This window comes from Carassius gibelio, chromosome A24, assembly GCF_023724105.1.
Source record: "Carassius gibelio isolate Cgi1373 ecotype wild population from Czech Republic chromosome A24, carGib1.2-hapl.c, whole genome shotgun sequence".
Lineage (NCBI taxonomy): Eukaryota > Metazoa > Chordata > Actinopteri > Cypriniformes > Cyprinidae > Carassius > Carassius gibelio.
Window position 1 is genome coordinate 5,686,391 of NC_068394.1, and position 13,285 is coordinate 5,699,675.

Here is a 13,285-nt window from a genome sequence, read left to right on the forward strand (position 1 = left end):
ACATATATATATACATATATATATCCATATATATATGTATATATACATTGGATCCCATTGCCTTACATTGCATCAAGGAAGAACAATGAGACATTTTATTTATTCATTTATTTGTTTAATATATTTTGTGTTCCAAAAAAAAAAGTAATTCTTACAGGTTTGGAGGGTAAGTTTATGATGACAAAATGACAATTTATTCATTTGATAATAACCTTACAATTATTACTACAGGTTTTCCTTACTTGTGGAGTTTGTTGCAACTGTCCACTTGTCTCTAAATATGGATCCTGCATAAATGTAAGTATGGGGCTGATCACAAATTATAGAAAACTAATATTCATACTAATATTACTGACATAGGCTAAATTCTGCTTATTTTACACTGCACCTGCAGGAACTATACTCTCAGCGGTTAAATGTCTGACTGTGTTTGGCAGTGTACTAAATCAAGCAGTCAGCTGGGGCTGGAAGTGGCCTGCAGCGGGTGAAGCGTGACTGGGACAGGGCAGAGATCAGGCTGCTGGCAGAGGAAGAGAGAGGAGGGGGAGGCAGTGCATGTCTGAACAGACCCAAGACTAGACCTAACACGGGACTTAGTTTGTCATGGGTGATGGCGCTTAGGTCACTAATGTCAAAGTCCCTCTATGGCTAGTCAGCTTTTTTAAACTGAAAGCCGAGACTTCTGTTCCTACAGCCGCCATATTGAATGTTATGATTTCTTGTGTACGTTTTTCTATGAGTGATCCATTTCTGCTAAAGTTCAGTAATGAATCATCAAGTTTTAATTCAGTGTTTGCAATAGATTTGTCTTTGCATAAGCTTTTGTAATTAAGGAACTCTTGGCGTACAATGGCGGAAACAGAGGGATAGTAATTTAAGAGACCATGTTTACAGCCACCCAGTGATCAGCGTGTGAGATCTGGTTTTATTTTAGTGTCTCTAAGAGAGGAAAGATGTCATTACATTGTTATCGTCACTCTCCACATCCTAAATGGAGGACATATATTTTATACATATTATATCTAAAATATTGTGCTGTCTTCAGCTACCAGAGATTTAAGCTTTGTTTTACCACCAAGAATGTATTCAAGACTAACTTCAGGACTTTCCAGTTCTAGTCTTTAGACATGGTTCTGAATTCGCTGTTTTTTCATCATTTAATCAAAGTATGGAGCCCCGCACATGCTATGCAAGATAAGATAAATAAATATTGCACACGTTTTACTAATTCATTCCCTCGATGTGCTAAAACATGCAAAAGATTACCATTTCATTCTCTCAATTTGCTTAATCTTGCGCACAATTTATAAATCGAGGGAATGAAATAGTAAATCGTGCACACTATTTAGCCTACTATTTTTTTCCTGAATGCCATGTATGGGGCTCCATAAAAAATAACAATTTTCAAGAATATATTATTTTTTTCTGTTTATGGTGTCAAAGTTGGTGTTAAGGTTCTCTAGAAATTTTTTAAAGATTCCTGCTGTTGTACTTTAGGTTCTTCAGATAAGCATATCCGTTTCTGGCTTCTGTAAGGACTATAAATGGGTTTCTAAAGAACTAGAGTATAAAAGGTTCTTCAATGGCATTTGGGCTATAAAAGCTGCTTAAACCAACATAACCTGGTTTACTGTTCTTAGCTTTTTAAATGGTTATAACTGTACTCTCAATTTAGTTTTCAGCTGGTTAAGTTGGTATTTAGCTGGGTGGCCAGCTAGACCCCTAGCCTGACCAGCTGAGATGTACCCAAAACTCATCTAAAACCTATTAAGACCAGCAAACTGTTTTAGGCTGTTGTGTGCATATAGGAGTCGTGTTGCTTAGTGTATCTCTTTTGTGAGGTTTCTTACGGGAATAACTAACAAGCAACTGCTAAGTTCTATCAGCAGGTAGGAACAATGTGCATCAGTGCCTCTGTATCAGAGGCTTGGAAAATATCCCCTGCTGTGTTGGAGTGCTTTGTTGAATCAGTCTAAAGTTCCTGATGCATTTGATCAGATGTTTCCTGTATCACTGAGCTGTTGTTTTACCCTCCAGATGCTGCCAAAATATTCAGTCAAGCTGCGTTTATCAAGAATGGAAATATAATTGGCTGTTGGAGCGGTCAGATAGAGGTCAGTTGTTGTGTTATGCATGTGGAGGAGGGTGACATGGCTCCGCCTATGCGTTTTTAATGGTGTTAAAAAATGATGTTTTCTAAAATTGCTGCAGATATAGAGGAATTTATTGTAGATCTGAATGGGAATTTAAAAGACTTCAGGGTTTTGATTGATTAATGAATGCCTTCTAGCTATGAGCTTTATGAGCCAGTCTTCCACGTTATTTGACTTCTTAATCAATTAGCTGTAATTATATTTAGCAAACAGCAGACTTCATGCCACGTTCTCTTCAGATGATTAAATTAAATTCAATTTATGCATTTAGCAGACACTTTTATCCAAAGCGACTTACATTGCATTCAGGCTAACAATTTTTCCTAACATGTGTTCCCTGGGATTCGAACCCCCAACCTTGCTAACACAATACTCTACCACTTGAGCTACTGGAACACAAGTGAGTAGGTTGATGCATTTTACAGCATTAGAAAGGATGAAATAATTGGCACAACCATGCCAACTGAACATCATGCCCTTTTGCGGCGCTGGAGTTTTTGATGTCTGGCTGCAATTGAGCAAATACTGGATTAGATGCAACATCCAGAAACTGAATAAAGCCTTACTGACTGAAGAAATGAAATCATCAAGATCTTTTATTTTTTTATGTTTTGTCTATGTTTGCTATCTATCTATCTATCTATCTATCTATCTATCTATCTATCTATCTATCTATCTATCTATCTATCTATCTATCTATCTATCTATCTATCTATCTATCTAGCACTCTGTCTGTCTGTCTACCTATCTACAGTATCTATACAACATGAAGAGTGAGAGTCGTTTCTTCATTCGTACGGGCTGAAGAGAAATGTGGTGATTACATTAATCTTTGAGACTGTGAGACTCTGCCATGCAGTAATAGCCATCCTTGATCTTTATTTTTTTTGTGATGACAAAAGGAAGTTGATCAATTTCCAGACCTGGTTAATCCTGTGTTGTAGAACTCAGCTGCACTTTAAAATAAACTTCTAAATATAATGCATGCTTACAGATGATTAAAGAAGGTGATTTTGTTTTAATATTTCATGTACATTTACAAGGGGAAACAAATCAGTCTAAATTTCAAGTTAAGTTATGGTCTTGGGACGAGTATTTAATAACATTTAAGTAATTTCTTAAACTTCCCAAGAAATGTAATGCATTTGCACAACCCCGAGCCAGATGGGTAGACAATGTGTGGTCCCCCTAAATGTTTACCCCCTAAATAAGTGCTCAGTGACAGGCACAGTCGAGAGCCTTCTTCCTTTGTATGTTTGAATTATATACTTGTTTAACTTTATGAGATATATTTCTAAAGTGTGTAAGCAATGGGGAGAAGTTGAGGTTGATGCACTGTGGCCTTATTAAAGTCAGTAATTTTTTGACCTATTCTAGAGAGTGATGCCAAGGACTTTGCACCCTGACACTAGCATCTTATTGATGCCAAGATCATATTTCATGTCCCAAAAGGCCTGACAAATTGATCTTTTTATAGACTTGTTCATATTGGCTTCTTTTAGGGGGTGTGAATACCCTTCTGCAGTGGCAGACCACCCATGTGCTTTCTCTCAGACCTCATGCGGTGAGACAATGGGTGCTTCCTGTTCACCTCTCCTTTCCTGTGGTCCATCTGGGATAGTTTGGTTTGACCTCCAACAACTGACTCTCTGACCTTTACAGTTTTTACTCGCCATACGTCCTTGGTGCTCCTCAGCGATCCAGGAGTGTTGCAGCAGTCGCAGCTATGTAAAACCTGGTGTGGTTCGCCATCGCTGAAACCAAACTGCTTTTTAAATATAGTGGGTTTATGAATCACAGCATATGTTCTTCATGTGGTTTCAGAAGATTGCTAGTGCATAGCTTTTTGTAGACCTGATGCAAAAGTAAGTTGTGTAGAATTCAGAACTGAATTGAGAATTACTTTTTAAAATTTCATGCAGAATGCAGGATGCAGAATGCAGTTGAATGAAACTCAGTGAAATTCATACACATTTACACACACAACAAACAGAATATATATATATATATATATATATATATATATATATATATATATATATATATAAAGAAACATAATTGATGATTTTAATAAATGAAATTAGAAGTCTAAGCATGTCTAATATTACAAAAACTTTAAAACATGTCAGAGTATAATTGATTGATTTATAACAAATTTAATTATTATTGTTTTTTTTTTTATTATTGTTTACTACCTGCCATTCCAATTCAAACTGGAGTTTTTATGAGCTTTAGTAATGTGAATTTACTTAAGTTCTACATTACAGAAGTTCTTCAAATAGTGTCTATTCCAAGTCTAGGATCAATTTTTAACCCCACCAGTCCTCAACAGTTCATTCAAAACCGTACTATATACAACCAAAAATGAGGTCCCTTTGTTACCACAACTGAGCATAGGGTTTTATTCTATACACACTGAGGTAATGGACTTTACTCCTCCTTAGGTCTAGAGTGCTTGCCCAAATAAAATGGCATTCCTAAGTAAGAGTGAATGAACTACTGTGAGATTTGACATCTACGACCCAGCTCTGAATAACCCTGAGGGCCCTGGGTGTTCCAACGACCCTGAGATTCCAACGACTGCTAAACACGAGGAAAGAGCCATTACCACATGTAATGTAGTGTGTTTGTGATCAAGGATGTAAGAACAGTTTGAAATGTGAGGGTACATTTGTAGAAGTTTGATGCTGCCTAGTTTGTGATCCACTTTGTTAGGTGTTAGACTGAAATTTGACCTCTAGAGCCATGAACAATAAACTAAAGGCATTTGAACATGGTTTAGTACACACTTAAACCACTTACATTGCTCTATAAAAAGAAGTATACATCAGTAATAGTCAATAATCTAAAATTCTTAAACTTCCAACACATTTTTTTAAAATGCTTAATGCCATCACAACAAAGATCTAGGCATTTATGAACCACTGCCCATAGCTATTTTGAATGTGTGTAGGCTGATTATGTCTATTTATTCAAATAAAGTTAGCAGCAGTGCCCTGTCTGGCTTCTGCCATGCCCAATGTAGACATTACAGAGGTAGACGCTCTTAAAATGGAAGCGATATTTAACCAGTATTCATTCTATGGTAGGCCACAGTGAAAATAACCAGCTTACAATTCCAGAATGACAGTCCTGCCACTGTCTAGAAGTTTTTACCTCCGAGACTCTTTTCTGAAATTTAAAATACAGTATTTTGGATTGTTTCTAATGTTTAAGTTCACTCCCCAGGTTGAGGGAATGCGTTTTGTGGGAGTCCTTTGTTGAACACAGAGCACAGGTTGTATGTTGAGTGACTGAGCTCTCGGTGCGCTCTGGCCCTGAGCTGAGACAGAAAGAGCCCTTTATACTCCCTCAGACTCTGTGTGTTTAGACCTTTATGGACAGAAGCTAGTGGCTGGTTACTGTGTGCCTGTGAAAAGTCCTTCCCTTATGATTCCACTTAAGTTCAAATACTCATGCTGAAGAGAAACTAAAACTAAGACATCATATCTAAATGTCAATGTATTTCATTGTGTGTGTGTGTGCGTGTGTGTGTGTGTGTGTGTGTGTGTGTGTGTGTGTGTGTGTGTGTGCGTGCGTGCGTGTGTGTGTGTGTGAGTGCGTGCGTGTGTGTGTGTGTGTGTGATAATTTTCACTCAGAAATTGCTAGTTTTTCACAACCTTGGATTGTCTTTTTATTATTTAATAGTAGCTCATTTTATTTTGGTACTTTAACTAAAATTGCCTAGTTGCCTATTATTATTACATAATTATAAAAGATTTATTGTGTTTTAGTTTTAATTAATGATAATAGTAGGCTCAGAGGTAACCCAGGCATGCCTCAAAATGAACTGAGACTGAGGACTGAGCCAAGTCAGGTATCAAATTAATGCAAACACAATAAAAAAAAAACTTGCTCAAAGCATGCATAACTCTATCAGCTTATTTGACGTGATTCTGCATTGTAAATGAAAACTTGTTCTGCACACAACTTAACACATGTTCTTGGCATTGAGTATCACTTTTTATGTTTTTATTTATTAATTTATGGATTTATGATAGCAATTATCCACCAATGTTGCACCAGAGTGCTGCATGATAAATATGTATATAAGATGATAAGAGCCATATAACTGTCAGAATGTGTTTTGACCTTTGATCTCTGACAGCATTCATCAGCAGAGCGAAAGGTGAGTGACAATTACTGCAAAAGAATTTAGGAATGCACTGCATCATAATCAGTAAGAGTCAAAATATAATCACTTGCATGCAACTCTAGCCATTCACACACTACAGGCTTTTATAAAACATAAATCTATTTTTTTTTAGGAGTTGGTCAATCATTTTGTCACCAAATCAAACCATGTAATCATGATCACAGGCACTGCTGCATGCAAAGAATGATCTTATCTTAGAATCTGAAGATCTACTGTTCATGTCACAGACAGTTCGAGTGCAGTTCCAACTTGCCCTGAGGTGATGGCAAAATGCTTTTGTATTATGATGTTGATGGTGATGAATTATCTCACTGATTTTGTGTGTATCATCTTACTTATTTTGTATCTTAGCGTGTGCAAACGCCACAGTAATTTTCTTTTATTTATTTATTTATTTTTTTTTTTCATTTTTTTTATTTTTATTCATGGATCCATTTAATAATTCAGTCATTCATTATTCGTAAATAAGAGATGTAATTTGGCTTGCTAACAAAAATTGAGCTAACAAGATTATTTCTGGCATGAATCACGTGCTGGTTACTTGCCATTGTTCTCAAAGCTGATTTTTCGTATAAATTAATTAGCGTTTAAGATTTATTTGCTAGTTCATAAATTACACAACGTTGAGCCATTCCTTTTCAAACAAACATGTCAGTATTAACATCGCAAATGTAAATTTGAAATGATCATGGGATCTTTATTGGTCACATCTGACAGGAAAAAGAAAACTGTAAAAGAGATCAAAACTGGGAATCGTGATGACCTGTCAATCGTCTGTCTGTCTGTAGCCCCTCCCACTCAACCTCCACATGCACTCTTGAAGAATAAACATCTGCAAAACATAAGGTGTTTTCGTTTGATTCCATTCTTGTTTTTGTTTTTTATGTTTTTTTTTTTTATTCATAACCAAGATATTTTGTACTCCTAAGTAGGTTCTACGCAAAATAAAAACAAAACTTATTGATGGAATCATCCCGAAATATTTTTACACGGCGCCCTGGAATACTTGATTCTGATTGGTCAGTGGCTTCAATAAGCGGTCTAATATTTCTGAATAATGGCCGTTATCCTGGGAAAATCTGTATTTTGTAAATCTGATCGCTCACCCAGGAACACATGTTCGGAAATTGGAAAATGTGCTGATTTTTGGTCATTATCAGTGATAATAATAATAATAATAATAATAATAATAATAATAATAATAATAATTATAATTATAATTATAATTATAATAATAATAATTTATCACACAATAAACACCGACAGAATAATGTAAAACTGACCTATTCGCCATTAGGAAATATTTTGTCGTCTTCACAAAATACAAAACTGTGTGGGTATATACATTAAAGTTATAATACAATTTTCCACTGTTTTGTTGGTGATGCAAACATGCATAATATGCCCTAATCCGAAATTTAGCAAACATTTGGGATTGCTTGCATGCTCTCTCTCTCTCTCTCTCTCTCTCTCTCTCTCTCTCTCTCTCTCTCTCTCTCTCTCTCTCTCTCGCTCTCTCTCTCTTTTATTCCCAGGCTACTCCAGGGAAAATTCTACCGGCATTCAGGGGGTGACGCTCAAGAGGGCGTCCAGGGGAGGCTTTGGAAAACTGATGGGTGGATCCCTAGCAAACTTTCAGGACCCGTGATTTGCTAATCGGGGTGTTTTTTCCCTTGTCATTTTCCTGTAATCCAGGGTCTGAGTCCAGCCCTCTTGGCGGTGAGGCGATCGAGCGCTCCGCGTCTCATTTTGATTAAAGCCCGAGTCCCTTCAGTCTGAAGGCTGGGCGCAAGGAAAGGAGGATCGAAGGGGGCCCGGCAAGACAAAATACCCCTCACCTATGGCTGCTTAGAGCAAATCGGGCACATTTGGGATTGTAGAAGGGACATCATTTTCAAATAAGCAGAGGTCGCCACGGGTTTTGTGCACATTTGTGGGCGCCCGACCATGGAGAGGCCAAGGTGGTCCCTAATGTGGAAAACGAAAAGGTGGCTTTTGGATTCCACGGTTTTCAAATTCATCACAGTTTCAGTCGTCCTGGTTCTGCAGACTCCAAATGTCAGAGCAGGTAAGCAAAGACAGACTTCCGAACTTTTGATGAAGTTGTATAGGGACTGTCAGACAGAGGATGCGCATTTGCGCCTGGGGATTTTTACGCGTTTAATTTAGACAGGTGATCGCAGATCTGTATCCCGTATATGTGTGTGTGCTGCAAGATACAATATTACTAGTGCCCAAATATTTATTTATCAACATAATATTAAAATTAATAAGAGTCTGTGGGTTCGTTAAAAAGAAACCAGCTATTTCCCCCCAAAGAGAGTTAAGTATACATTTATATATACATTTATAATAGATAAAGATAAATACAATAAAAAAAGAAGCCGTTAGTAGTGAAAGTATACACTTATTTACCAACAAGTAGACTTTGCGCACGACTTGGTTGCTCGCCCTCTGTCCGTTTAATTTGCATTAACTTTTATAAAAAAAAATAAAAACATATAATTGTATTTTGTTTATGCATATTTTCTACTCTAATACACTCTATGGGAGGGTGGACAGGAGGAATGTGACAAGAGAGTGTCATGGAGAGACAATTTAGGATTAACTTGTGGGGGGGGGGGGTCTCATTGTTTGAACCTGTGGTCCGTAAGGTGTGTGTGGACACGGTTAGCAGGGTGGAATTCCTCAGGGTTTTACAGCCATGCGTTACATTTAGGAAAAATGCAATATCTGCTTGAATAGTGTAATTCTAGGGATGCGATGGTGAGCCAAAGTATGTCTATTCAATGAGAGCTTAATTAAGGAGGTTGTTAGTAATTGATACTAATGTATGCTCAAAAGTCTTAAGTGTTCTGGCCACATCTACGAGATTTTTCTTTTTAAAAACTTCAAATCTTTAATTTGATATGAATTTGATTAGTAACTGAGACCTGGGAGGTCCAATTAACAATGGGCATGACTGATCGACTGATCATAAGTGCAACAAGAAATTTGATAATAAATGTAGTTGAGTGGTTTCCTTTGTGTGTGTGTGTGTGTGTGTGTGTGTGTGTGTGTGTCAAAGCAATAAATAGCATAGATCGCAGTGGGTTACAGTCAGAATCACCCTTTCCCCATTCACCCCTAGCCCAAGCGATGGCTTTTGCAACACTCCGACTCCCATGTCGCATGATGAGTTTCCCAGTGGGAATGTTTCTTTACTAAGTGCCTTCCCATTATTTGATGACTGACCTCTCTGCTCATACCTATTATTTTGAAGACTTCAAAGGGCCCTGAGCTATACAGGGGCCCAGCCTGGCCTTATGATAGGTCTCACTCACCCTTACAGAAACACAATTAAATTAGGCATTTGTGTTGTTCAGAAATTACAGATGTAAATAAAATAATATATTGTTGTTCAAATTTTTCCACATTTCCTATAAGGCTGCTTTAATATGACCAAAATGTGTGAGTGATACAGGGTTAATAACCCTCTTTTGGCTATCAAATCTGATAATCTTAAAATGTAATAATTCCATTTGAGTTCTGAAGCTACGCGTTACATCTCTTGCGGTTCGTAGCTTGTGAAGGCATTTCTGTCAGGTGCCCTCTTGAGCTGGCAGTGTACTGACATGTTTTCTCAGCCCCTGGGGCTGAGGGACCTCATATGTGCATTCCTTCAGACAATTCATACACCTATGGTAGACGGTTCCGATCAATTCTCAAGAACATTTAGGCTACATTCACGAGTCAAAACTTTTTTTCATGTGACTGACTTAAACTTATGAACAGTCTTGGAGAAAAAAAGTATGCAGCGGGTCACTGTTTGGTCCCTATCCACTTTCCTTCTGCTTACTTAAGGGGTTCACGCAAGAAAAGTGTTTGTAGCAACATGTGGGAGACCAATGTAACAAAATGTTTATTTTTGGCTGAACTGTACATACTGGAATATGAGGAGAACTGAACAGTATTCTTGGGAAGCAGATGGTTGAAAGGCTTTATTGTTCTTTGATGTTTCTCTACAGTCGTGAAAGGGGTGGGGGGAGACATGGGGAAACATTTTTTTTCCAAAAATAAAAAAAAATTCCATCAGTGAGGTTGCCTCATGGAGAGCCCGTGGCATAATGTGGTCTTGTTCAAGCGGCATGCATGTGTCAAAGAGGGGAGTGTGAGGGGAGAAGGGGGAGAAAGAGAGAGATAGTGGATGAAAAAGAGAGAGAGAGAGAGAGAGACATTCGGACTGAATTTATTATTAGAGTCTCAAGGAGCAGCAGGTAAAAAGGTCTCCAGCATTTTCCATTCAATATCACCTTTAAAAAAATTCTAATATAATTCTGAATGTATTTCACTGGACCCAATGAAAGCGCATCCATCAGAAAATCAGTTATTTTAATGGTACATTTGTGTCTTCCTGTTACCATAACGATGAATTTCTTAATAGAATGATTCATAAAAAAATGGGAGAACCGCCTGTAGAAAAATCCCCTCCCACTTTTAGGTGTTCCATATAATGAAATAATGGCTGGTTTGTGATCTTGATGATCTCTCTCCCTCTCAGTTAGTACCTCCTTCCACATTCACACCCGATGTATAATCAACCTTCACCCCAAACACACACACACACACACACACACACCAGTCTGTCTAATGCAAAGAATGACAGTGAAAATGATCAGCGTGTGTGTTTGCACAGCAGTCTGGTTAAAATCACACCAGATCATCAGCTGCTCTTTCCTAACGATGGCTCATTCTCACTTGGCTTTCCAAAGGATTTAGGATTATTGACATTTTTCGTTGGCACTTGCATGGCAAAAGGTCAGACTCAGGCAACAGCACCAACTCTGGAATATATGAGGCCTGAGGTTATGCAGAACGTCTCCAGAAGATCCCTTACAACAACTCTCTTCCTCAGCTCTGTCATTGTATTGGTTAAGCTTGAGGTTTTTCTTTTGTCTAGCTTGTATGTTCGGTGTAAAGCTCAGATTGAGTCTCTCAGATATAGTGGGGGATCATTTCAATGAGCACAAAGAACCGGCAGAAGAATGGCTTGTCGGCTTTGCTTTTTAAAGTTTTTAAATGGGGTGGTAAATGTTTTCTCAACAGCGGGAATGCCTTAGCATCTTTATTACAGCTTTTTAGACCTCCCTCAGATCCAATCCAGCCTTTTTAGACACAGCAGCCCTTTATTTTTGGCGGCTGCAATGTTCAGTTTTATGTGGTAGATGCCAAAGTCCACTCAAGTCCCAGAAGACAGATATGGCACTGTTGGTAGACTCTGGGTAACACCCAACGGCCAAACATGTGCCATAAATTCACAATTAATCATGAAGAAACTCTTCTCAGTGGTGCTCTCTAAGGTTTTGAGTTCTTCAGTGAAGTTTCAGGGTGATCCGGGGTGAACAGTGTTTGTCTTTCATCTTGCTTCGTTAACCATATGAAACCATTTGTTTAAGTTTACTTAACCCAGCTGTTGCTGAAGTATCTTCCAAAGAGTTGAAGAGGGAATCGGGTATTTTACAAGGGTCAAATCTCATAGGAATGAAGACCAGTGATTTGAGTTTGGTCATATAGCCAAGTAAAACATATTGTATTTCAGATACTACTCTTTTTTTGTGGTTGTGGATCATAAAACAATGTTAAATTTGATGCACTCTTGATTTAATAAAATATCATATATATATAGTACTTAGTATATAGTATTATAGTATTATAGTATTATAGTACCGTATTTTTCGGACTATAAGTCGCACCTGAGTATAAGTCGCATCAGTCCAAAAATACGTCATGATGAGGAAAAAAAACATATATAAGTCGCACTGGACTATAAGTTGCATTTATTCAGCACCAAGAGAAACATTACCGTCTCCAGCCGCGAGAGGGCGCTCTATGTCTTCAGTGTGGACTACAGGAGCACTGAGCAGCATAGAGCGCCCTCTCGCGGCTGGAGACGGTAATGTTTTCTCTTGGTTCATTTCTCTTGGTTCATTTCTCTCGGTTCATGTCAAATTAATTTTGATAAATAAGTCGCACCTGACTATAAGTCGCAGGACCAGCCAAACTATGAAAAAAAGTGTGACTTATAGTCCGGAAAATACGTAAGTCCTAAAAGAGTCTTCAAATGTTGCTTGCATTTTTATTGTTGTATATTAGTTATTATATTTCTAGATGTAAGAAACGTTTATTATTCTGCTGAAGTTTAATACAAAAAATTAAAAACGTAGAGTTTTTAAAGTATTTTTTAAAGTATTATTATATACAATGAATGAGTTTCTCCTTATTTGTTTAACATTTTTTATTTATATATTTTTTTCAGCAGAACCTGTGGATGTCCTTAAAGTATTAGAATTTCCCACTGTCCCAGAAGGAGTACAGAAAACTTCAGGATTCTGCACAAACCGAAGGGCATCACAGCCGGACACGGCCTACAAAATAGGCAAGAATGCCCAGATCAGTGCCCCAACCAAGCAGCTTTTCCCAGGTAAGCTGAACCCCATGGGCATGTCTCCATATGCTGCCTACGTTTAGCTGCGTTTAAATGTGCCCTTTGTTGTGGTTGCCAAGGCTTTTGACAGCACATGCCATCCCTGATTGTGCGGGGCCATGTTTCACTCAGACGCTTGTATTGTTAAGCGACAGGAGAACTTGGCTGAAATCTCTTTACAACAGCATGGCTTGTCTGCTGAGTTGAATGAACCGAAATGAACAGAAACCTTTAAAGCGATAGTTCCCTCAAAAATGAAAATCCTGTAATTTACACACCCTCATATCATTCCACATTACTTAATTTATTTTGTGCAAAACAAAAGAAGATGTTTTGCATATTTTCAAAGTTGCTCTTTTATGTACAAATGAAAATGTATCAATGAACCAATTAAACCCCAATAAAAATACCCCATGCAAAGTAAGTCCTCTGAGTTTTTACGACAGGTTTGAGATGCGTTATGTAATCGAAAT

General features: G+C 37.7%; 1 protein-coding gene across 5 annotated transcripts in view; it reads left to right on the forward strand.

Annotated features, from left to right (window-relative positions):
- The first annotated feature begins 7,945 nt into the window (after positions 1-7,945).
- The window catches only part of LOC127946467 (collagen alpha-1(XI) chain), a 61,685-nt gene continuing 56,345 nt past the window's right edge, over positions 7,946-13,285 (forward strand). For all 5 annotated transcript variants that reach the window (XM_052543061.1, XM_052543059.1, XM_052543062.1 and 2 more), the window contains exons 1-2: positions 7,946-8,417; positions 12,645-12,809. In XM_052543061.1, coding sequence (XP_052399021.1) covers positions 8,297-8,417; positions 12,645-12,809 — 286 coding nt within the window. In that variant the 5' untranslated portion in view covers positions 7,946-8,296. The remainder of the gene's footprint in view (positions 8,418-12,644; positions 12,810-13,285) is intronic.